At 44.6% G+C, this 23,743-nt stretch overlaps 1 protein-coding gene across 1 annotated transcript; it reads right to left on the reverse strand.

The window, feature by feature from the left end:
- Positions 1-4,388: 4,388 nt before the first annotated feature.
- Positions 4,389-23,043, reverse strand: LOC122924003 (free fatty acid receptor 2-like). Its single transcript, XM_044274928.1, has 2 exons — positions 22,953-23,043; positions 4,389-5,353 (listed from the first exon to the last, which is right to left on the reverse strand). The coding sequence occupies exon 2, from the start codon at positions 5,334-5,336 to the stop codon at positions 4,389-4,391; it is 948 nt and encodes a 315-aa protein (XP_044130863.1). The 5' UTR covers positions 5,337-5,353; positions 22,953-23,043.
- Positions 23,044-23,743: the final 700 nt, after the last annotated feature.

Below are 23,743 nucleotides of genomic sequence, written 5' to 3' on the forward strand. Positions count from 1 at the left end.
GTCTACAGGGACATTCTGGGAATTCTCCATAATAAGGGTCGGCTGGTATGTCACTGAAAGGTACAGTAATAAACGGGCACCCAGGTCTTGAGAACAGGCGTATGGTCAGTTTTAATAGTATGGGAACAAAGCCCAGTATAAACCCCAGCAGGGTAAAGTAGTGACCTTAAAAACTGGGGCTCACCCAGTTAGAGAGAACTGCAACAGCTAGTCTCCCAATAAGCAGCGTATTAATAGTGGGGGCTCACCCCGGTTCGCACAGGGTTGAAACCCTTAAATGCAGGTCACAATAATAAACAGGCAGCAGCACTGACCTGACTGACCCAGCCACATGAGGCACAGAGAGAACTGAATAGTAGTCTGAGATAGGCCCAGGGGTGAAAACCAGTAATGAGGGAGTAACAGCTAATTAGTACAGTCACACTGAATCCCCAGTGAGATGGTATGAGGTAAAATTAAGATGGCTGTAAGCCGGAGACTAAATTTTTTTGAGGCCAGCCGTGATTTGGAAGTAGGCTGGCACGAAAAACGGCTGCGAAAATGGCGGGAAAACGGCCGCGAAAATGGCGGGAAAACGGCCGCGAAAATGGCGGGAAAAACGGCCGCGAAATGGCGCTAAAAGGAGGAAGCCAGGAGGCACTCCAGGCTAGAGGGGGACCTGAGGAACCCGAGGTAAATGATAATAATACAATATAGTAAGAATAAATGTACAAGAAGTAATATAGTTCCAGGGGAGCAAAAAGTCTGACCTGTCTGTGATGGAGCAGTAAAGAAAGAGGAAGTGCACAGGCAGCATGACCCTTATATACTATGTGGCGCAGTGATCTACTTGTTACTCTTTACATTTTTCTTTACTGCTGTGGAGTTAGTAAAGAGAGTTAATGCAAAATAGGAAGCCTCCTGTCATGTTTTAAAATTCAGGTTATTAGTAAAACCCGTATATGAAATGGTTTTCTACTCAATTGTCACTGCAGTCGTTATTGTTGCAAAATTTCCATATATTCTTATTGTAAACATATAGCTTCACCATTTATGTCAATATCAGCAAATTATTGTACATAAAGCTTTATATAACCATTATTCTAAACCAATGCCGTTTCTGTGCTTTTTTTTTTGTTGCAATTAAATGTGTTTTCTATGAAAAACCTTGCTCTATCAATTAATCCACATCCCATCAATTAAAAAACAAAAACATTAAAAATAACAATAAAAATTTAAATAATAAATAGAAAGATAGAGGGACTTAATCTCTTCTCTTCAATCCAAGGAGGAAACATATAACATAGTCTATGGCTGGTTTATTTACAGATGCCTGAACAGGCAGTAGAACCTATCTTTGGTTTGGTCCAAAGTATATGTATTATAGTCTATGGCTGAGAATAAATACTGTAAAGAAAAAAAATATATAACGATATGTCTAATAGATCTAAATGAGGGTTGTATTCTTATGGCAGATGGTTTGAATTGCTTGAATTATCTGGAGGAGATATAGAGAATGGGCCTAAAGCCAAAAGGGGAGATCGAGGTGCTGGTATAAAACAGCCTGACCTCGATGTCCCATCAGCTCCAGGCCTAAAACCTTCCTAAAAAAAAAAAAAAAAAAAAAATATCTGAATTTAAACCTAATGGTAGTAATGTATTGAACTCAAAAATTCTTCTTGCTTCAGCACAGGACATTCCTGCAACATGGGAGATTTATCTATATCTATAATTCCTCGAGATAATTGAAGGCAATTCAAACCATCTGCCATAGGAATACAACCCTCATTTAGATCTATTAGACATATCGTTATTTTTTTTTTTCTTTACAGTATTTATTCTCAGCCATAGACTATGTTATATGTTTCCTCCTTGGATTGAAGAGAAGAGATTAAGTCCCTCTATCTTTCTATTTATTATTTAAATTTTTATTGTTATTTTGAATGTTTTTGTTTTTTAATTGACGGGATGTGGATTAATTGATAAAGCAAGGTTTTTCATAGAAAACACATTTAATTGCAAAAAAAAAAACGCACAGAAACGGCATTGGTTTAGAATAATGGTTATATAAAGCTTTATGCACAATAATTTGCTGATATTGACATAAATGGTGAAGCTATATGTTTACAATAAGAATATATGGAAATTTGGCAACAATAACGACTGCAGTGACAATTGAGTAGAAAACCATTTCATATACGGGTTTTACTAATAACCTGAATTGTGAACTAATCCAGTTCAGCTTTGCAACTACTCCAGAACACTATAAAAATGATGGTATCGCCACACTCAAAAATGTAAGCCGTTGAAGAAGGAGCTAGTGCCCCGAAACGCGTCTGGTAATTATTTGAGAAATACCTATATATATTTTTTGTACGGTCCGGACCTAAGATATATATACTGTATTGCTCACTGTGGAGCCAACTCGCTGCAGTTGAAAGAGGTAACGCGCTACAATCCAATACACAAACCTACAGCCATAGAGAATCCCCATAAGGATTAACCAGCGCTGATATAAAAGGAGGAGGGGTAAGTGCACAAACCCCACAGATTTGCGACATGGACGGTCTGCACTCCAGGTGAGGAAATGACACCACGTATAGTGTTGGCGATATGAATCATTGATGTTGACTGACTGAAGCAGGACACTGATATCGAGCTCGTCATTAGTGCTGAACTGGTCTCCTGCCTCCTATTGAGTGTTTTACGGAGACAAGACACGTGCACCTGGCGTGTTCGCATTAATTGATCAGCGCTTCTGTTGAATAAATGTGGAGTTACTTATTTTGAATTAATGAAATAGGCATCATCAATCACTATTGGAATCATGGACTAGGTTTTTTGGGGCAATTTTTTTATAGTATAAAGGCTCACCATAATCCTTCTGGTCATCTATATGATATATAACCATTGTTGTGGATATACGCTAAATATTGTGAACTACTAAATAAATGATCTGCCAATGCTCTACATCCCTGTGTGATTTTGAGCGCTCACCACATAGGCACTCATGTATATATCTATACAGATATTTATCTTTACAATCAATTTATTTGTTTTTATTTATTATATTTTTATATTTTTTTTCCACTATTCCATGATCGGTCTGTTCATACAATCATGTATTAAAATCAGAATCATGCACTGCAACTGGGAATGATTTATGTATATATATATGATTTTTCTCTTATCGATCGTTCATTTTTATAATTTTGGGTAATGTATATAAATGTTTTTAATGTTTTTTTATTTTTATTAATAAATACAAAACTAGATGCAAAACTAGAAGAAGCTGTGCACACCACATTTTTTTTGCTTCATCTAAAATTCTTTACTGGGACTGGGTGACCTAGTAAGGTGGTGAACCCTCAACATCCATCATGTCTGGGTGTGAGCCGCTTTATATTTTTTATACTTTTATTGTCACTGATAGCATTTATGCATGCACATAATAGCCTTAAAAGAATCAGTGGCTTGTTCTGAACAAGCAGCCAAAAAATGCTCTCTTTATTGGGAGCAGAAGTACAATGTGTAACTTTATGAACTTGGCAAGAGATGTGCAGTATATATGTGTAAAGGTGACTCCAGAAGCACAACTTGCAGGTCCTGGGTTCCATCTACCATGTGCCATTTATCGTCCCCGTTTGATCAAGAAGATTTTGAAGCCTCCTCAGGCTCCAGAACCTAGGTGTTCCGGCTCTACGCTCCCTACATTTTTGCACCAAAGAGTGGGATATGTAATGTTGAGTCATCTGTAATGGAGATATTTTTATGATATTTTCAGCTGTAGCTACCTTTTCAGACCAATTTGAAGAACATTTGTTATGGTTGGACTGCACAAGTGATACAGATATGCACAAACAGGCACCTATTCCGATGGGTGTCTCTACTATTTGAAGGACACTTTGATTTGGCTGATATGCCTTGTCATGTTTCAAGATTCTTTTATTGGGTGTACATTGACTTACAATGTAGCTACTAGAGAGACTATTTTCTTCCTTCTGGAGGAGATCTAATTTGCATACCTTTTCCAAGAAACATTCCCTTAGAGCTTATGACAGGAGAACCAGTACATTCTCGATATCTATACATTAGCAAAGTTAATGGTCTGTTCAACCCTCTAGTTCAGTAAAGACCTGAAAAAAAGGACCATCTCTTTCAATGATCTGTCCTTCATCCTTGGTGGAGAAATGGCTTAATGTTGCCAACCTTACACAGTTCTTCTAGCATTGGTGGCCTGTCTCTTTGGCATCTATACTAATACTCACAGCTCAAAAAGAAACAATGCAAAAGACACCACAAAACAGTTTAACAACATTTAATATGGATGGATCCATTGAACTTTTTGACTCTTATTTATTTATTTAGCCCTTGAGAACATCATGAATGACCTAAAGTCACAGACATTTCTAGATAGATGTCCCATCATTGTTGCAGGTTGTCCCAGTCTCACTTAACTGAGCTTCATTGCCATTTCGCATACACAGTTTTCTCTTCATACCTTGTAGAAATGTTAGAAATGTCCTCTGTACGGCAGTAGAGGAGTAATAGAATATTACGGGATCAATACACGCATTGAGTGTGGTCAAAAGTAGAGCGTAAACTCTCCAACGTGGACTCTTGCTTTGAATGAACCCTACGATATGAGAAATATTATATGGAGCGAAGCATAGCATGAAATTGAAGAGTGTGGCCAGCGCTAAACATATAGCTCGAGACTTCTTCCTTCTTTCTATATTGGGCATGGACAAGAGCAATTTAACAAAGTTGAAATAGCAGAAGATGGTTATTATGAATGGAATACAGAACAGTAAAAGGCTGGTTTCTAGTCTAAACGGCAATACAAGTTTCCCCTGTTCCTCAGAAAAACTTTGATAGCATTGGTCTTGTTGACTGTCATTACTGGGCAAGACGGTGATAACGATAAAACTGATGCAGCCATGTAGGGAACTGAACCCCCAGATGAACACACAGATCCAGGCTGCGTACACAGTTTTCCTGTTGACTTTGTACTTCAGTGGGTAAGCAACTCCAAGATACCTCTCAATACTGACGGCTGTTAGGAATAGTGTGCTGACGTATATGGTGCAGTAGTACACCCATACCACAATGGGGCAAAGAAAACGTGGCATAGGCCAGGTCATGCCATAAGCAGCTTCTACCATCTTAAAAGGAAGGATGCAAACAAAGAGCAAGTCAGAGAAGGTAAGATTGAGTAGGAAGAGCCCAATGAGAGATGGCTTCTGACGAACCTTGACCAAGAAGGTGTGACACGCTAAGAGGTTGGAAGGCACTCCTGTTACAAAGGCCAAGATATAGACAAAGAGGACGAGTGGAGTATAAATGACAGAAGACATGACCGGCAGAGAGAGGCCTATAATAAGAGACATAAAGAGAAACATGAGGAATTATAATCAATTATAGGTGATATCACCATATAAAATAAGAAAATGAGTCCTATAGCCAATAGTAAATGATATGAAAACCAAGTTTGGGGGATAAAGGGTTTGTCCACAGTATACAGAATGTTTTCAAAGGGAATTTAATCATTGAAAAACAAAATGCTCACCCCTACAAACCCCCAGCTATTTAGATCTGCCGATCCAATGGTCCTTGTCCATCTCTGTATACTGCTATGCAAAATAGCATGTGATCAACCGCATGGAAGTGTACAGACAAGGACTGGGACCGCCACACAGTGGCAGGGACCATGTGTCAATGGGGCGGACTATCAGACAATAGCAAGGACCATCAGGCAATGACAGGGACTGTCAGACAGTGGCAAGGACCATCAGGCAATGGCCATCAGACAATAGAAAGGGCCTCCTTTAGGAAATTGCAGAGACCATGAGACAAATTCAGAGACCATGAGATTGGTGCTTAATTGGTAATGGATTTGTTTTATTTATTTTAAAGTATTCACTGCATTTTGAAAACAAATAGTTATGCCCTAGACCCCCTAAACCTCATAGACCACCCTAAATCCATTTAAGATATTTTTGCTTTTTTTGTCTTTCTGCCAATCTGCTCTCTGCTGTCAGTCATTCTATTTTGACTTTTCAAAGAGGTTGTCTAAGCAGAGAATTGTATTGTTTTGTTTTTGTAAAAAAAAAAAAAAACGGACCACATTACTCTGCTCACTGATTCCCCTGGCAGTTCCTCCTGCCCTCCACTTCCTGCTCCTGAGTTCAATGCACAGGAAATGGCTAGGAATGTTTGCTTAGCCAATTACTGGGTAAGGTAAGTCCTCGCTGTAATCAGTGATTGGCTGAGAAGACATTGCCAGGCATTTCCTGTGTTTTGCATCTGGTCCAGGAATTAGAGAACAGGTGGACCAAAGCAAAGTCTGAAGGGATTGCCAGTGATGAGGTGAGTAATGATTGTTTATTTTTAAACCATTATGGCCCCCAAAAAATATTTAAAGAAGAGAAGACACTGAGTAAGAGCAGTTATGCACACTGATGGTTGAGACCACCTTGAGTTTGGGTCACCACATGTCCCACATGGGAAGGTTTTCAATTCTTATGCTCATCACGAGATATTCCACTCTGACAGATAGTTGATAGGATAAGCGGCATAGGCAATATTCGTTTCGCAATATTTTGTGAATTTTTTGCATAATATTTTCTAGAATTCGTGATCTCCAGTGATGCGCATTTTTTGTGCAATACGTGCACCTTCACATTTTATCAGGTCTGAGAAGATATTACTGATTGGTGACATCACAGCACTATGTCTGTATCATGTATGTATGGACAGCAGAGAAACAGTAATCCCTATCACACTACCTAACACCCTGCACTGGAACCTATCAGCTACATTATATCAGGATATAACCTACACTGACTATCTCCCACTAACTATCTGCATTATATATATTAGCTAACTAACTAACTACGGTAACTTAGGCCTCTTTCACACTTGCGTTGTCCGGATCCGGCGTGTACTCCACTTGCCGGAATTACTCGCCAGATCCGGAAAAATGCAAGTGTACTGAAAGCATTTGAAGACGGATCCGTCTTCAAAATGCTTTCAGTGTTACTATGGCAGCCAGGACGCTATTAAAGTCCTGGTTGCCATAGTAGTAGCGGGGAGCGGTATACTTACAGTCCGTGCGGCTCCCGGGGTGCTCCAGAGTGACGTCAGAGCGCCCCATGCGCATGGATGACGTGCCATGCGATCACGTCATCCATGCGCTTGGGGCGCCCTGACGTCACTCTGGAGCGCCCCGGGAGCCGCACGGACGGTAAGTATGCTGCTTCCCCGCTCCCCGCTACACTTTACCATGGCTGCCAGGACTTTAGCGTCCCGGCAGCCATGGTAACCACTCTAAAAAAGCTAAACGTCGTATCCGGCAATGCGCCGAAACGACGTTTAGATTAAGGCCGGATCCGGATCAATGCCTTTCAATGGGCATTAAAGGGTTTCTACCACTTGGATTTCACATAATTTGGTGTCAGACACTAGCGCTCCGCTAGTGTCTGCTCTGCCAAACTATCCTGCTATAATAGATTTTGGGGCAGCCGTTTACCTAAAAAAAGAACTTTTATTAATATGCTAATGACCCTCTAGGTGCTATGGGGGCGTCATTAGCACCTAGAGGATCGGTCTACCTTCTCAAGATGCCGCCGCTCAGCGCCTCCCTCCAGCCCGCCCATCTGCTTCGGAATGCATCAAACGGACGACTTCACGCGCATGCGCCGTGCGCGGCTGTATTCGGCGCATGCGCAGTGAATGTCCGACCGCTTCCCTGCTCAGACATCTCCACTGCGCCTGCGCCAATGACGTCATAGTGCTCCATCGGCGCAGTGGAGATGTCTGAGCAGGGAAGCGGTCGGACATTCACTGCGCATGCGCCGAATACAGCCGCGCACGGCGCATGCGCGTGAAGTCGTCCGTTTGATGCATTCCGAAGCAGATGGGCGGGCTGGAGGGAGGCGCTGAGCGGCGGCATCTTGAGAAGGTAGACCGATCCTCTAGGTGCTAATGACGCCCCCATAGCACCTAGAGGGTCATTAGCATATTAATAAAAGTTCTTTTTTTAGGTAAACGGCTGCCCCAAAATCTATTATAGCAGGATAGTTTGGCAGAGCAGACACTAGCGGAGCGCTAGTGTCTGACACCAAATTATGTGAAATCCAAGTGGTAGAAACCCTTTAATTCCGGATCCGGCCTTGCGGCAAGTCTTCAGTTTTTTTGGCCGGAGAAAAAAGCGCAGCATGCTGCGGTATTTTCTCCGGCCAAAAAACGTTCCGTTCCGGAACTGAAGACATCCTGATGCATCCTGAACGGATTTCTCTCCATTCAGAATGCATTAGGATAAAACTGATCAGGATTCTTCCGGCATAGAGCCCCGTCGACGGAACTCAATGCCGGAAGACAATAAGGCAGGTGTGAAAGAGCCCTAACTATCTAATGTAATTGGATAAGGAATAGGATCCAGATGAAAGCACAGAGCACAGCACTGTCACTGCTCTCTCTCTCAGAACTGCAAAAAACAGCATAAAATGGCAGTTGGGGAGGTTCCTATATAGTAAGGGGTTTGCAACTTTCCTATTGGTTGCTAGGGATGTTGCTAAGCTCAGACAAAGACATTGCAGCCTTCTCATTGGCCCACAAGCAAGAAGGGAGGTTACTGATGAAAAAAATATAGAATATTTGCGATTCCAAATATATAGCACTATATTCTACATCAGGCATCCTCAAACTGCGGCCCTCCAGCTGTTGCAAAACTACAACTCCCAGCATGCCCAAACAGCCTATAGGTATCAGCCTACAGCAGGGTATTGTGGGAGTTGTAGTTTTACAACAGCTGGAGGGCCGCAGTTTGAGGATACCTGTTCTACATCTTCGCGAATTCTCGAAGTACCGATATTCGCGATAAAAATTTTCGATTATAATATTCGCGATCAACACTAATAGTTGACAGTTGAAATTTCTTGGAGGAGATGTTCACACATGGGTTAGAAAGTGATGATCACCAATAATGATAATTGCTGATATTGTTCTTCTCTAACAAACCAGAGGGGGTTCAAGAGCCATCAAAGAATATGGTGACAAGTTGAAGTAAGTTCAAGACTTTGTATCACACGGTGGCTTCATTATTGCTATTATGGACTGATGGACAGGGCGTACCTCCACTTCTATAGACTGCAGGAGAAACGGCAGATCAGGATGGATTGACATACCATAGTACCAGAACGTTCTGCAGTGACTCCCACCTTGGAGCAATCACTCGTCACTAGGGTGTATTTTTTATGGGCTGATTCACAAATACTCTATTAGGCCTAACTGATGATATGCCCTGTGTAGGCAATTATATCAACAAAGATTATGTGAACGTGTATGGATGAATGTCTGGATCGATCATCTTCTCTGGTGGGCTCAAAGAACCCCAGGTTAACAATGTCCATGCTATTCCTGAGATCTCTCCAATATTTTTGATAGCATGCTCTTTAGATAAAAATTTCACATGCAGATTAGTTTTCAAGAACATTCAGAATACTAATAAATTAGGATAGGAAATGGCCTTGGATTAACTAGAAAAGCTTATGTATTGTGCTCTTTAACTTCCAAGACAGAATTGTGCCCAACCATCTCTAAGCCATTGGCCCATGTGTACATGGAACACAACTGCACACCAAAACCTCATCCCAAATGTGAAGAATGGTGATGAGGCATCCTGGTTTGATACTGGTGGAGGAGTATCATGGTTTGGTAATGGTGGAGGGATCATCATGGTTTGGTACTGGTGGAGGAATCATCATAGTTTGGAGCTGGTGGAGAGGCATCATGGTTTGCTACTGATGGAGGGGCATCATGGTTTAGAGCTAGTGAAGGGCATCATGGTTTAGAACTGGTGGAGCAGCATTATGGTTTGGAGCTGGTGGGGGGGGCATCATGGCTTGAAGCTTGTTGGGGGCATCATTGTGTGAGGCTTGTGGGGGCATCATGGTTTTGAGCTGGTGGAGAGTCATCATGGTATGGTACTGGTGAAGGGTCCATCATGGTTTGGCACTGGTGGAGGGGCATCATGGTTTGGTACTGGTGATGGGGCATCATGGTTTGGTATTGGTTTAGGGGCATCATAGTTTTGTACTGGTGGAGGGGAATCATTGTATGCTACTGGTGTAGAGGCATCATGGTTTGTGGCTCGATTGCTGTCTCACACTTTGGGTAACTTGCGATAATTGAAGGGAAAATTATTTCTAAGGTCTTTGAAAACCAGACAATGACCCAAAGCACTCAAGTAAATCAATTATGGATGAAATAGAAGATTTGTGTTTTGGAATGGTCAAGTCAAAGTCCTGAGCTGAACAGTATGAAGATGCTGGTGACCTAAGGAGGACTATACTGTAGATGAAAGACAACCAAATATTGATGCACTGAAACACATTTGCAGGGAGGAATATTCCAAAATTTCTTCTCAAGGTTGAGCAAGTCTTATTTGCCACTGCAGGAAACATCTGATGGAGGTAATTGCTGCTAAATAACTTACTTTTTTCCCTGCACTTTGAGTGAGATCATAACTTTATTCAAGCTGAAGACATGCCATCCCTGCTGTTATCCTACAGGAATATCAATATTTATCTAAGAAGAATATCCAGGACAGAAGTGACGGCTCCACGGCTTGAAGTCTTCTTCCTGTTTTCTTAAGTGAAGCGAAAGTTTCTCTCGGGGGAGAGTTTTCACAGACTTTTTCCTTTCCTTGCATCTTGATATTTTCCTACAGCAGGAAGGTGAAGTGATGTTCTGCTCTGGAGCCTTTACTAACCATTCAGTGAGAGAATTGCATGAATGACAATCAGTGGCGTAGCTATAAATGACAGCAAATTTTTGAATGGGGCCCCCCTCCCCCAGTAATTTTTTTGCAACCCCTTCCTTTCATGCCGCCCCCATTCCTGTAGCTAGTAAAGATTGCTCTCTCAGACCAGGGCCGGCAGCTGTTCCATCCGTTTTCTACACTGTCTTTACTGTCACTGTATATCATTTCATTGTGTAATACTGTTGAGGGGGCCCTGACAACATTTTTTAGTCCCTTCTGGGTCAGGGCCCCAAAGAAGCCGCTTCCCCTGCTCCACCTATAGCTACTCCCCTGATTGCAATCACTTCTTCTACAAAAATATGTGAAATGACCATAGTTCTCCAGGGTTGAGGAAAATTTCCCTGTAGCAGCCATAATGGTGCAATCAGGTGGACGTTCACTTACCTCTATAGAAGCTGCTATGGGGCCCAATAATAAAGGGGCCCATCTCCACTCAGAAACACAGTATGTGCAGTTACTAATGTATATGGATAATGGACGAGCTCATTACTTTTTGCATTATACCTGAGCTGTGACCTCATTGATTGATTTCTGTACATTGCCATGCATCTCATCATACTATTCTGATATCACTGTGACATCACTGTGTGCATTATGCCAGTCCGGTAACTTCACTGTGCACATTATCCCACTATTAAAAGGTTTATCCCATGATTAATGTAAAAAATAAAAATAGGACATCATCTAGAACATAACAAGCTCTTTCTAACAAACCTAGAACCAGCCCTGTACCTCACATGGATCCAGAGATCTCCACATTCATTGCTCGAGTTGCTTTACTAGATTTATATCAAGCTGGCAAATCAAGGGGGCATGCCTTTCTTCTGTAGCTCTCCCCCTATCACATCTCAGGAGGCGTGTCTCAGCTCTCCCTATCACAGCAGCTCAGGAGGTGTGTCCATGTTTTCCCTATCACAGCTCAGGAGGCGTGTCTCAGCTCTCTCCCTATCACATCTCAGGAGGCGTGTCTCAGCTTCCCCTATCACATCTCAGGAGGCGTGTCTCAGCTCTCCCTATCACAGCAGCTCAGGAGGCGTGTCCATGTTTTCCCTATCACAGCTCAGGAGGCGTGTTTCAGCTCTCTCCCTATCACATCTCAGGAGGCGTGTCTCAGCTCCCCCTATCACATCTCAGGAGGCGTGTCTAATCTCTCCCTATCACAGCTCAGGAGTCGTGTCTCAGCTCTCCCTATCACAGCTCAGGAGGCGTGTCTCAGCTCTCCCTATCACAGCTCAGGAGGCGTGTCTCAGCTCTCCCTATCACAGCTCAGGAGTCGTGTCTCAGCTCTCCCTATCACAGCTCAGGAGGCGTGTCTCAGCTCTCCCTATCACAGCTCAGGAGGCATGTCTCAGCTCTCCCTATCACAGCTCAGGAGTAGAGTTGAGCGAACACCTGGATGTTCGGGTTCGAGAAGTTCGGCCGAACATCCCGGAAATGTTCGGGTTCGGGATCCGAACCCGATCCGAACTTCGTCCCGAACCCGAACCCCATTGAAGTCAATGGGGACCCGAACTTTTCGGCACTAAAAAGGCTGTAAAACAGCCCAGGAAAGAGCTAAAGGGCTGCAAAAGGCAGCAACATGTAGGTAAATTCCCTGCAAACAAATGTGGATAGGGAAATGAATTAAAATAAAAATTAAATAAATAAAAATTAACCAAAATCAATTGGAGAGAGGTCCCATAGCAGAGAATCTGGCTTCACGTCAGCAGAGAATCAGTCTGCATGTCATAGCAGAGAATGAGGCTTCACGTCAGCCACCACTGCAACAGTCCATTGGCATATATTTAGGCCCAGCACCCAGGCAGAGGAGGGAGGTCTCGTAACAGAGAATCTGGCTTCATGTCAGCAGAGAATCAGTCTGCATGTCATAGCAGAGAATGAGGCTTCACGTCAGCCACCACTGCAACAGTCCATTGTCAGATATTTAGGCCCCGGCACCCAGACACAGGAGAGGTTCATTCAACTTTGGGTAGCCTCGCAATATAATGGTAAAATGAAAATAAAAATAGGATTGAATGAGGAAGTGCCCTGGAGTCCAATAATATATGGTTAAGGGGAGGTAGTTAATGTCTAATCTGCACAAGGGATGGACAGGTCCTGTGGGATCCATGCCTGGTTCATTTTTATGAATGTCAGCTTGTCCACATTGGCTGTAGACTGGCGGCTGCGTTTGTCTGTAATGACGCCCCCTGCCGTGCTGAATACACGTATAGACAAAACGCTGGCCGCCGGGCAGGCCAGCACCTCCAAGGCATAAAAGGCTAGCTCTGGCCACGTGGACAATTTAGAGACCCAGAAGTTGAATGGGGCCGAACCATCAGTCAGTACGTGGAGGGGTGTGCACATGTACTGTTCCACCATGTTAGTGAAATGTTGCCTCCTGCTAACACGTTGCGTATCAGGTGGTGGTGCACTTAGCTGTGGCGTGTTGACAAAAGTTTTCCACATCTCTGCCATGCTAACCCTGCCCTCAGAGGAGCTGGCATTGACACAGCTGCCTTGGCGACCTCTTGCTCCTCCTCTGCCTTGGCCTTGGGCTTCCACTTGTTCCCCTGTGACATTTGGGAATGCTCTCAGTAGCGCGTCTACCAACGTGCGCTTGTACTCGCGCATCTTCCTATCACGCTCCAGTGCAGGAAGTAAGGTGGGCACATTGTCTTTGTAGCGTGGATCCAGCAGGGTGGCAACCCAGTAGTCCGCACAGGTTAAAATGTGGGCAACTCTGCTGTCGTTGCGCAGGCACTGCAGCATGTAGTCGCTCATGTGTGCCAGGCTGCCCAGGGGTAAGGACAAGCTGTCCTCTGTGGGAGGCGTATCGTCATCGTCCTGCCTTTCCCCCCAGCCACGCACCAGTAATGGACCCGAGCTGCGTTGGGTGCCACCCCGCTGTGACCATGCTTCATCCTCATCCTCCTCCACCTCCTCCTCATCCTCGTCCTCCTCGTCCTCCAGTAGTGGGCCCTGTCTGGCCACATTTGTACCTGGCCTCTGCTGTTGCCAAAAACCTCCCTCTGAGTCACTTCGAAGAGACTGGCCTGAAAGTGCTAAAAATGACCCCTCTTCCTCCTCCTCCTCCTCCTCCTCCTGGGCCACCTCCTCTTCCATCATCGCCCTAAGTGTTTTCTCAAGGAGACATAGAAGTGGTATTGTAACGCTGATAACGGCGTCATCGCCACTGGCCATGTTGGTGGAGTACTCGAAACAGCGCAACAGGGCACACAGGTCTCGCATGGAGGCCCAGTCATTGGTGGTGAAGTGGTGCTGTTCTGTAGTGCGACTGACCCGTGCGTGCTGCAGCTGAAACTCCACTATGGCCTGCTGCTGCTCGCACAGTCTGTCCAGCATGTGCAAGGTGGAGTTCCACATGGTGGGCACGTCGCATATGAGGCGGTGAGCGGGAAGGCCGAAGTTACGCTGTAGCGCAGACAGGCGAGCAGCAGCAGGATGTGAACGCCGGAAGCGCGAACAGACGGCCCGCACTTTATGCAGCAGCTCTGACATGTCGGGGTAGTTGTGAATGAACTTCTGCACCACCAAATTCAGCACATGCGCCAAGCAAGGGATGTGCGTCAAACCGGCTAGTCCCAGAGCTGCAACGAGATTTCGCCCATTATCGCACACCACCAGGCCGGGCTTGAGGCTCACCGGCAGCAACCACTCGTCGGTCTGTTGTTCTATACCCCGCCACAACTCCTGTGCGGTGTGGGGCCTGTCCCCCAAACATATGAGTTTCAGAATGGCCTGCTGACGTTTACCCCGGGCTGTGCTGAAGTTGGTGGTGAAGGTGTGTGGCTGACTGGATGAGCAGGTGGAAGAAGAGGAGGAGGAAGCCGAGAAGGAGGAGGTGGCAACAGGAGGCAAAGAATGTTGCCCTGCGATCCTTGGCGGCGGAAGGACGTGCGCCAAACAGCTCTCCGCCTGGGGCCCAGCTGCCACTACATTTACCCAGTGTGCAGTTAGGGAGATATAGCGTCCCTGGCCGTGCTTACTGGTCCACGTATCTGTGGTTAGGTGGACCTTGCCACAGATGGCGTTGCGCAGTGCACACTTGATTTTATCGGATACTTGGTTGTGCAGGGAAGGCACGGCTCTCTTGGAGAAGTAGTGGCGGCTGGGAACAACATACTGTGGGACAGCAAGCAACATGAGCTGTTTGAAGCTGTCTGCGTCCACCAGCCTAAATGACAGCATTTCATAGGCCAGTAGTTTAGAAATGCTGGCATTCAGGGCCAGGGATCGAGGGTGGCTAGGTGGGAATTTACGCTTTCTCTCAAATGTTTGTGAGATGGAGAGCTGAACGCTGCCGTGTGACATGGTTCAGATGCTTGGTGACGGAGGTGGTGGTGGTGGTGTTGGTGGTACATCCCCTGTTTGCTGGGCGGCAGGTGCCAACGTTCCTCCAGAGGCGGAGGAAGAGGCCGAGGCGGCAGCAGCAGAAGAGGTAGCAGGGGGAGCCTGAGTGACTTCCTTGGTTTTAAGGTGTTTACTCCACTGCAGTTCATGCTTTGCATGCAGGTGCCTGGTCATGCAGGTTGTGCTCAGGTTCAGAACGTTAATCCCTCGCTTAAGGCTCTGATGGCACAGCGTGCAAACCACTCGGGTCTTGTCGTCAGCACATTGTTTGAAGAAGTGCCATGCCAGGGAACTCCTTGAAGCTGCCTTTGGGGTGCTCGGTCCCAGATGGCGGCGGGCAGTAGCAGGCGGAGTCTCTTGGCGGCGGGTGTTCTGCTTTTGCCCACTGCTCCCTCTTTTGCTACGCTGTTGGCTCGGTCTCACCACTGCCTCTTCCTCCGAACTGTGAAAGTCAGTGGCACGACCTTCATTCCATGTGGGGTCTAGGACCTCATCATCCCCTGCATCGTCTTCCACCCAGTCTTGATCCCTGACCTCCTGTTCAGTCTGCACACTGCAGAAAGACGCAGCAGTTGGCACCTGTGTTTCGTCATCATCAGAGACATGCTGAGGTGGTATTCCCATGTCCTCATCATCAGGAAACATAAGTGGTTGTGCGTCAGTGCATTCTATATCTTTCACCGCTGGGGAAGGGCTAGGTGGATGCCCTTGGGAAACCCTGCCAGCGGAGTCTTCAAACAGCATAAGAGACTGCTGCATAACTTGAGGCTGAGACAGTTTCCCTGGTATGCATGGGGGTGATGTGACAGACTGATGGGGTTGGTTTTCAGGCGCCATCTGTGCGCTTTCTGCAGAAGACTGGGTGGGAGATAATGTGAACGTGCTGGATCCACTGTCGGCCACCCAATTGACTAATGCCTGTACCTGCTCAGGCCTTACCATCCTTAGAACGGCATTGGGCCCCACCATAAATCGCTGTAAATTCTGGCGGCTACTGGGACCTGAGGTAGTTGGTACACTAGGACGTGTGGCTGTGGCAGAACGGCCACGTCCTCTCCCAGCACCAGAGGGTCCACTAACACCACCACGACCATGTCCGCGTCCCCGTCCCTTACTAGATGTTTTCCTCATTGTTATCGTTCACCACAACAACAAAAATATTATTTGGCCCAATGTATTGTATTCAAATTCAGCTGGATATAAATTTGAGGCCTAGTATTTAGGCGCTGGGTGACCGGTATGGATTTAGTGACAGAATTAGACTTGGAAATGCACAGTAGCGTGTGTGTGTGTGAAGTTATTCTGAATGACCCAATGTGCACCTTGAATATTATATACCCTTTTAGGGATAGATTTCAAATAGCTCTGATATAGCAGAAACCACTAAATTATGAAATTGCTAAATTGGGAATTGTATTTCAACCCAGAACAAAAAATGTGCTTTGACGGACACTAAATAACTTTCCCAGCTACAACAGGACAGCGGTAACGAGAGATTTAGCAGGATATAAATTTGAGGCCTAGTATTTAGGCGCTGGGTGACAGGTATGGGTTTAGTGACAGAGTTAGACTTGGAAATACACAGTAGCGGGTGTGTGTGAAGTTATTCTGAATGACCCAATGTGCACCTTGAATATTATATACCCTTTTAGGGATAGATTTCAAATAGCTCTGATATAGCAGAAACCACTAAATTATGAAATTGCTAAATTGGGAATTGTATTTCAACCCAGAACAAAAAATGTGCTTTGACGGACACTAAATAACTTTCCCAGCCACAACAGGACAGCGGTAACGAGAGATTTAGCGGGATATAAATTTGAGGCCTAGTATTTAGGCGCTGGGTGACAGGTATGGGTTTAGTGACAGAATTAGACTTGGAAATGCACAGTAGCGTGTGTGTGAAGTTATTCTGAATGACCCTATGTGCACCTTCAATATTATATACCCTTTTAGGGATAGATTTCAAATAGCTCTGATATAGCAGAAACCACTAAATTATGAAATTGCTAAATTGGGAATTGTACTTCAACCCAGAACAAAAAATGTGCTTTGACGGACACTAAGTAACTTTCCCAGCCACAACAGGACAGCGGTAACGAGAGATTTAGCGGGATATAAATTTGAGGCCTAGTATTTAGGCGCTGGGTGACCGGTATGGATTTAGTGACAGAATTAGACTGGGATATGGCCAAAAAATAACCACACTATTGCTGGTTAAATGCACTTGGTGACGGGCGCAGCTTGCCCCTGATGTAGTATATGGCCAAAAAATGAACAGACTATTGCTGGTTAAATGCACTTGGTGTCACAGCTTGACGAACCACACTACTGAGGGTTAAATGCACTTGGTGACGGGCGCAGCTTGCCCCTGATGTAGTATATGGCCAAAAAATGAACAGACTATTGCTGGTTAAATGCACTTGGTGACGGGCGCAGCTTGCCCCTGATTTAGTATATGGCCAAAAAATGAACAGACTATTGCTGGTTAAATGCACTTGGTGTCACAGCTTGACCAACCACACTACTGAGGGTTAAATGCACTTGGTGACGGGCGCAGCTTGCCCCTGATGTAGTATATGGCCAAAAAATGAACAGACTATTGCTGGTTAAATGCACTTGGTGACAGGCGCAGCTTGCCCCTGATTTAGTATATGGCCAAAAAATGAACAGACTATTGCTGGTTAAATGCACTTGGTGTGACAGCTTGACCAACCACACTACTGAGGGTTAAATGCACTTGGTGACGGGCGCAGCTTGCCCCTGATGTAGTATATGGCCAAAAAATGAACAGACTATTGCTGGTTAAATGCACTTGGTGACGGGCGCAGCTTGCCCCTGATTTAGTATATGGCCAAAAAATGAACAGACTATTGCTGGTTAAATGCACTTGGTGTGACAGCTTCACCCTGATGTAGGCTTTAGCCAAAAAACAACCACACCATTGAGGGTTAAATGCACTTGGTGACAGGCGCAGCTTGCCCCTGATTTAGTATATGGCCAAAAAATGAACAGACTATTGCTGGTTAAATGCACTTGGTGTGACAGCTTCACCCTGATGTAGGCTTTAGCCAAAAAACAACCACACCATTGAGGGTTAAATGCACTTGGTCGCAGCTTGGATGCACTTGGTCGCAGCACCGCACAAGACACAAAATGGCCGCCGATCACCCCAGAAAAAAGTGACTGACAAACGGTCTGGGCAGCCTAAAAACAGTGAGTGAGCATTTGAATTTCAGCAGCTCAATGATGCACAGCTGCAGATCGATCGATTAATCAAGTGAAGTCCTTTGGAGGAGTTAATCTGCCTAATCTCGCCCTACTGTCGCATCCGCAACCTCTCCCTACGCTAATCAGAGCAGAGTGACGGGCGGCGCTATGTGACTCCAGCTTAAATAGAGGCTGGGTCACATGGTGCTCTGGCCAATCACAGCCATGCCAATAGTAGGCATGGCTGTGACGGCCTCTTGGGGCAAGTAGTATGACGCTTGTTGATTGGCTGCTTTGCAGCCTTTCAAAAAGCGCCAAGAAAGCGTCACAAAAGCGCCAAGAAAGCGACGAACACCGAACCCGAACCCGGACTTTTACGAAAATGTCCGGGTTCGGGTCCGTGTCACGGACACCCCAAAATTCGGTACGAACCCGAACTATACAGTTCGAGTTCGCTCATCCCTACTCAGGAGGCATGTCTCAGCTCTCCCTATCACAGCTCAGGAGGCGTGTCTCAGCTCTCCCTATCACAGCTCAGGAGGCGTGTCTCAGCTCTCCCTATCACAGCTCAGGAGGCATGTCTCAGCTCTCCTTATCACAGCTCAGGAGTCGTGTCTCAGCTCTCCCTATCACAGCTCAGGAGGCGTGTCTCAGCTCTCCCTATCACAGCTCAGGAGTCGTGTCCATGTTTTCCCTATCACAGCTCAGGAGGCGTGTTTCAGCTCTCTCCCTATCACATCTCAGGAGGTGTGTCTCAGCTCCCCCTATCACATCTCAGGAGGCGTGTCTAATCTCTCCCTATCACAGCTCAGGAGTCGTGTCTTAGCTCTCCCTATCACAGCTCAGGAGTCGTGTCTCAGCTCTCCCTATCACAGCTCAGGAGGCGTGTCTCAGCTCTCCCTATCACAGCTCAGGAGGCATGTCTCAGCTCTCCCTATCACAGCTCAGGAGTCGTGTCTCAGCTCTCCCTATCACAGCTCAGGAGGCATGTCTCAGCTCTCCCTATCACAGCTCAGGAGGCGTGTCTCAGCTCTCCTTATCACAGCTCAGGAGTCGTGTCTCAGCTCTCCCTATCACAGCTCAGGAGGCATGTCTCAGCTCTCCCTATCACAGCTCAGGAGGCGTGTCTCAGCTCTCCTTATCACAGCTCAGGAGTCGTGTCTCAGCTCTCCCTATCACAGCTCAGGAGGCGTGTCTCAGCTCTCCCTATCACAGCTCAGGAGTCGTGTCTCAGCTCTCCCTATCACCGCTCAGGAAGCGTGTCTCAGCATCCCCTATCACAGCTCAGGAGGCGTGTCTCAGCATCCCCTATCACAGCTCAGGAGGCGTGTCTCAGCTCTCCCTATCACAGCTCAGGAGGCATGTCTCAGCTCTCCCTATCACAGCTCAGGAAGCGTGTCTCAGCATCCCCTATCATATCTCAGGATAAGAAAAAAAAAAACAGCAGGTGGCGCTATATGGATACATTTTATTAAAATAACTCAGTAGCTATACAACATTTTTAATACATGCAATTACAAAAGTATTCAGATCCAGGTGCTGGTTCGAAAACTGTAGAATATTTTTTGTGGGACAAAAACTTTAAGATGTCACTGTGTGCATTATCCTTGGACATTGGGGAAACCAACATAATCATAAGCGTTTCATGTTCTGAACTTGCTACTGAAATTGGTCACAGTCGAGTGTGGCCCCATGTTTTTTTTATAGGGCCTCCTTGGTTCTTGTTACACCCCTGAACCTTACATACAAAACTTCTTGCACTTGTTGCACTAGACTTTAGCTTTATAGCTTATATTCTTCTTTACCTTTCCTATGGTCTTAACACATCCCGAGATCAAGATTACCAGTGTTCGTAATACTGTGTCACAAGATGTCTATCCCAGATGTCTCTCTGTGTTCGGCCACCCAGTGGCTGTGATGTGAATTGCAGCCTCTTAAGGGTTTTGCTAATATGTGGTAACGTATTGGTTTCATGAGAGTTCTAACCAAAATTGAGCTAAGGTAACGATAGACGCATCGGCAGCTTAATAATATACATTGTCTTCCAATGCCTCCCTTCATTCTCAAGATCTCTGCTTGTTGTCAGTGTGTGGGAACAGTCATATTTATATACAGAGACAAACCTTGTGCTGCATGTGTATCAGGGTGTAGTGACACAATTCATTCCATGGCAGCTTGTTTTTGCTGTGAGCATATTTCCATTCACTGGCAGCAAGCAGAGGTAGTGAGAGTAAATTAAAAACACAGTATATTAGAAATCTGCAGAATTTTTCATTAAACAGTGATGTGGGAAGCACGGCAAGATCACAAGTCATGATTGCGAAAGTGCTCCCGTTATGCCACGGGCATGATGCGACTGCGACACTACAGTAGGGAAAAATCCAAATGTGACGAATTCTTGGTCGAAAAGGGCCGGGACAAGCTGGGAGTTTATAAATGTTTGAGCTGAGCGGAGAAGTAAGTGACTATTATTATAGTAGTGTAATGCTTTTATCTGCTGTTTTATTTCTTCCCCTCAGAGCTGCGCTCACCATTAAAACCTGATACCATATGCTGATATCTACCAGATGGATTGCATTTCCACCATTGTCCAGCAGATGGCGATCAAGATAATAATATAAAAATTTATTTGATTTTGATCATTATTTCTCTGTGTTACTGGTTTTCTGCTGCGATCATTTTCATTCATTTCTTGTTCCCTTTTGGTCTTCAATTCTTCTCACTCGGTTTCCATAAATCTTCTGTTTTTCTGTCTGCTTTTATTGTATTTTATGTTGGTGTTTTTTGTATTTTTACTTTTTTACAATTTCTAGTTAAATTACCTGATAACACATATTATATCCAGACAAACTTTATTAGATGAACCCTAAAAAAATCTCCTGCGGTCGATAAACTCTTGTCACATTTCTGAACTTTTTGCTCTGCTGCTTTCACACTGTGGCCCTGATTTATCATACCTTCACTCCAGAATTCTAGCATCAAAAAGTCGCAAAATAGGGCTTTTGCGCTAAAATTGGTGACTTTTTACACTCACTTGCGCAAAATGTTTTTGCATGTGTACACCACATGAGGACAAGAATAGGCAGTTATATTAAGGGCTGCCCGTGCCGTTCTGCAATCTGTTTTGTGCATGTAGCCTAATGCTGTTTTAAGACATTATTCTTTTAGTTTTTGCTGTTTTTTTAAATATATTTTCAACCTATATTTTCTGTAGACTTCTATATAGGAAAGTCAAACCATATTGAAAAAGGAAACAAAAAACAAAACAAAAACGGTGTAACTAAAACACAAGACAACAAGCTTGTAACAGAATGCCGGGTCTCCGTGGCAGCACACCTGGCTCCAGAAAAACGAAGCAACGCTGCATCTGCACAAATCAGCTTTGCTTTGACTGTACGCTCTGCTACTTCTGTATTAACTTGAATGCTATGCTTTACAATTGCAGACAACAGCCCTCACAGATGGTAAGCTCTTACGAGCAGGGGATTGGTAGTTTGATTCCATGTAACGCCTGACTCTGTCTGTACATACGCCCTCAGAATTGTAAAGTGTTGCAGTATATCTCGGCACTATATAAAAATTATTCTTATCAGCTTGGTTGGAGCTTTCTAAATTCAGCTTGGATAAAAACCAATATATTGAACAACTGGTCAGAGAACTCTGACAGCAAGTTTGGAAAAAAATCAACAAAAGAGGCGAATATAAGAAACTTTGTAATATATCTTATTGGAGAAAAATATCTCTTTCTTTTCTTACCCTCTGCGTAGACATCTAGGGGCAGCATGTGCGTTTCTCTCTATCCTTTTATCTATCTCAATCTGTAGCTTACTTCCCTCCCCCTCCACTATCCATAGACTTCTATGGGCAGCATGTAATATAATCCTTCAGTATACTGAAAACCTGCGTTTTGCACAGTTGTTTATTTGAACACTGCAAACTGCATAAAAAACTGAGTTTATTTTTTAAAAATAAATAGCTTTGTGTAAACCCTCCCCTATTAGAGAATTTTAGTTTTAGAGGGGAAGAGAGAAGGAAGCAGTTTTCTCTGATGGGATATATTACAAAGTTTCTTATATTCACCCATACTATTGTTTTATGCAAAGTTTGTTGAAACCACAGTGACCATTAAACTCCACTTCATCTGTTTAAATCCACCCTCCCTGCATACATTTTTCACCTGGGGCACTGATATGTTTATATATCTCTACAAAAGTTATTACAATGATGGTATACACATCAGCACTGCTATATCTGTCTACCCTGCTTTACTCCAGATATCTGCTACATCTCTATGATGCTAGATCTTCTGCATGTGTCCAAACCCACCTGTACTACAAGTCTACAGTACATATCCTGCACCTGACAAACACAACCACATCTGTGTCCACCCGGCTCTCATACATTTGGCAAAACTCAGTTTTGCTACAACTATCACAAATACAGCCCTGCTACATCAGTATCACTTCAGCTCTGCTACATCTGTAATACTTCAGCTCTGCTACATCTGTGCATTAATACAGACTGGAAGAAATGACTTGGATCAGAACTAAATGCAGAATAATAGACATTTCTGAGCGTACTGTACCTCAACGGGCGCGAGGAACCTCAGTGTCCTGAAATGTAGCGAACTGTAATCGTCTCCCGTAGAATGAAGTCTCTTCAGGTCTCCTGGATGATATAATGCTCTGTTCTTCCATCTCTGATGACCACAGACACTCATCTCTGACCATGGAGATCACTTTATAATGTACAAGCGGCCGCAAACTGAGAAGATAGTCCAGAAAATTGTACTTTTAATGATTTATTCTTATATCCAGCATCAAACGTGAATCAACAGCTTAACCACGAAGAGGAAGGAGCGGTCCAGGGCCGGGAAGGGCATCGCTGAGCATTGTAGCATCAGTCATGGAAGAGTTAATATGTTTTTGCAGTACCCCTCCCCCATCATCTTTTTTAAGATGATCCTTTATATTGTTCTTATAAATTACTGACACAGAATATAAACCTTGTCCTTCTTGCACACGGTTAGTGGGATGTGTAATAAAGGAGGCCGAGGAGCAGCCGCATCGGGGACACAAATGGCCGACGTTCCTGATAAACCCTTTTAGAGGAGGTTTACATGATGATCATATCTACAGGAGGAGTAATGTATGTACACAGTGACTCCACCAGCAGAATAGTGAGTGCAGCTCTGGAGTATAATACAGGATGTAACTCAGGATCAGTACAGGATAGGTAATGTATGTACACAGTGACTGCACCTGAAGAATAGTGAGTGCAGCTCTGGAGTATAATACAGGATGTAACTCAAGATCAGTATAGGATAAGTAATGTATGTACACAGTGACTGCACCAGCAGAATAGTGAGTGCAGCTC

This window comes from Bufo gargarizans, unplaced genomic scaffold, assembly GCF_014858855.1.
Source record: "Bufo gargarizans isolate SCDJY-AF-19 unplaced genomic scaffold, ASM1485885v1 original_scaffold_2135_pilon, whole genome shotgun sequence".
Taxonomy (NCBI): Eukaryota; Metazoa; Chordata; class Amphibia; order Anura; family Bufonidae; genus Bufo; species Bufo gargarizans.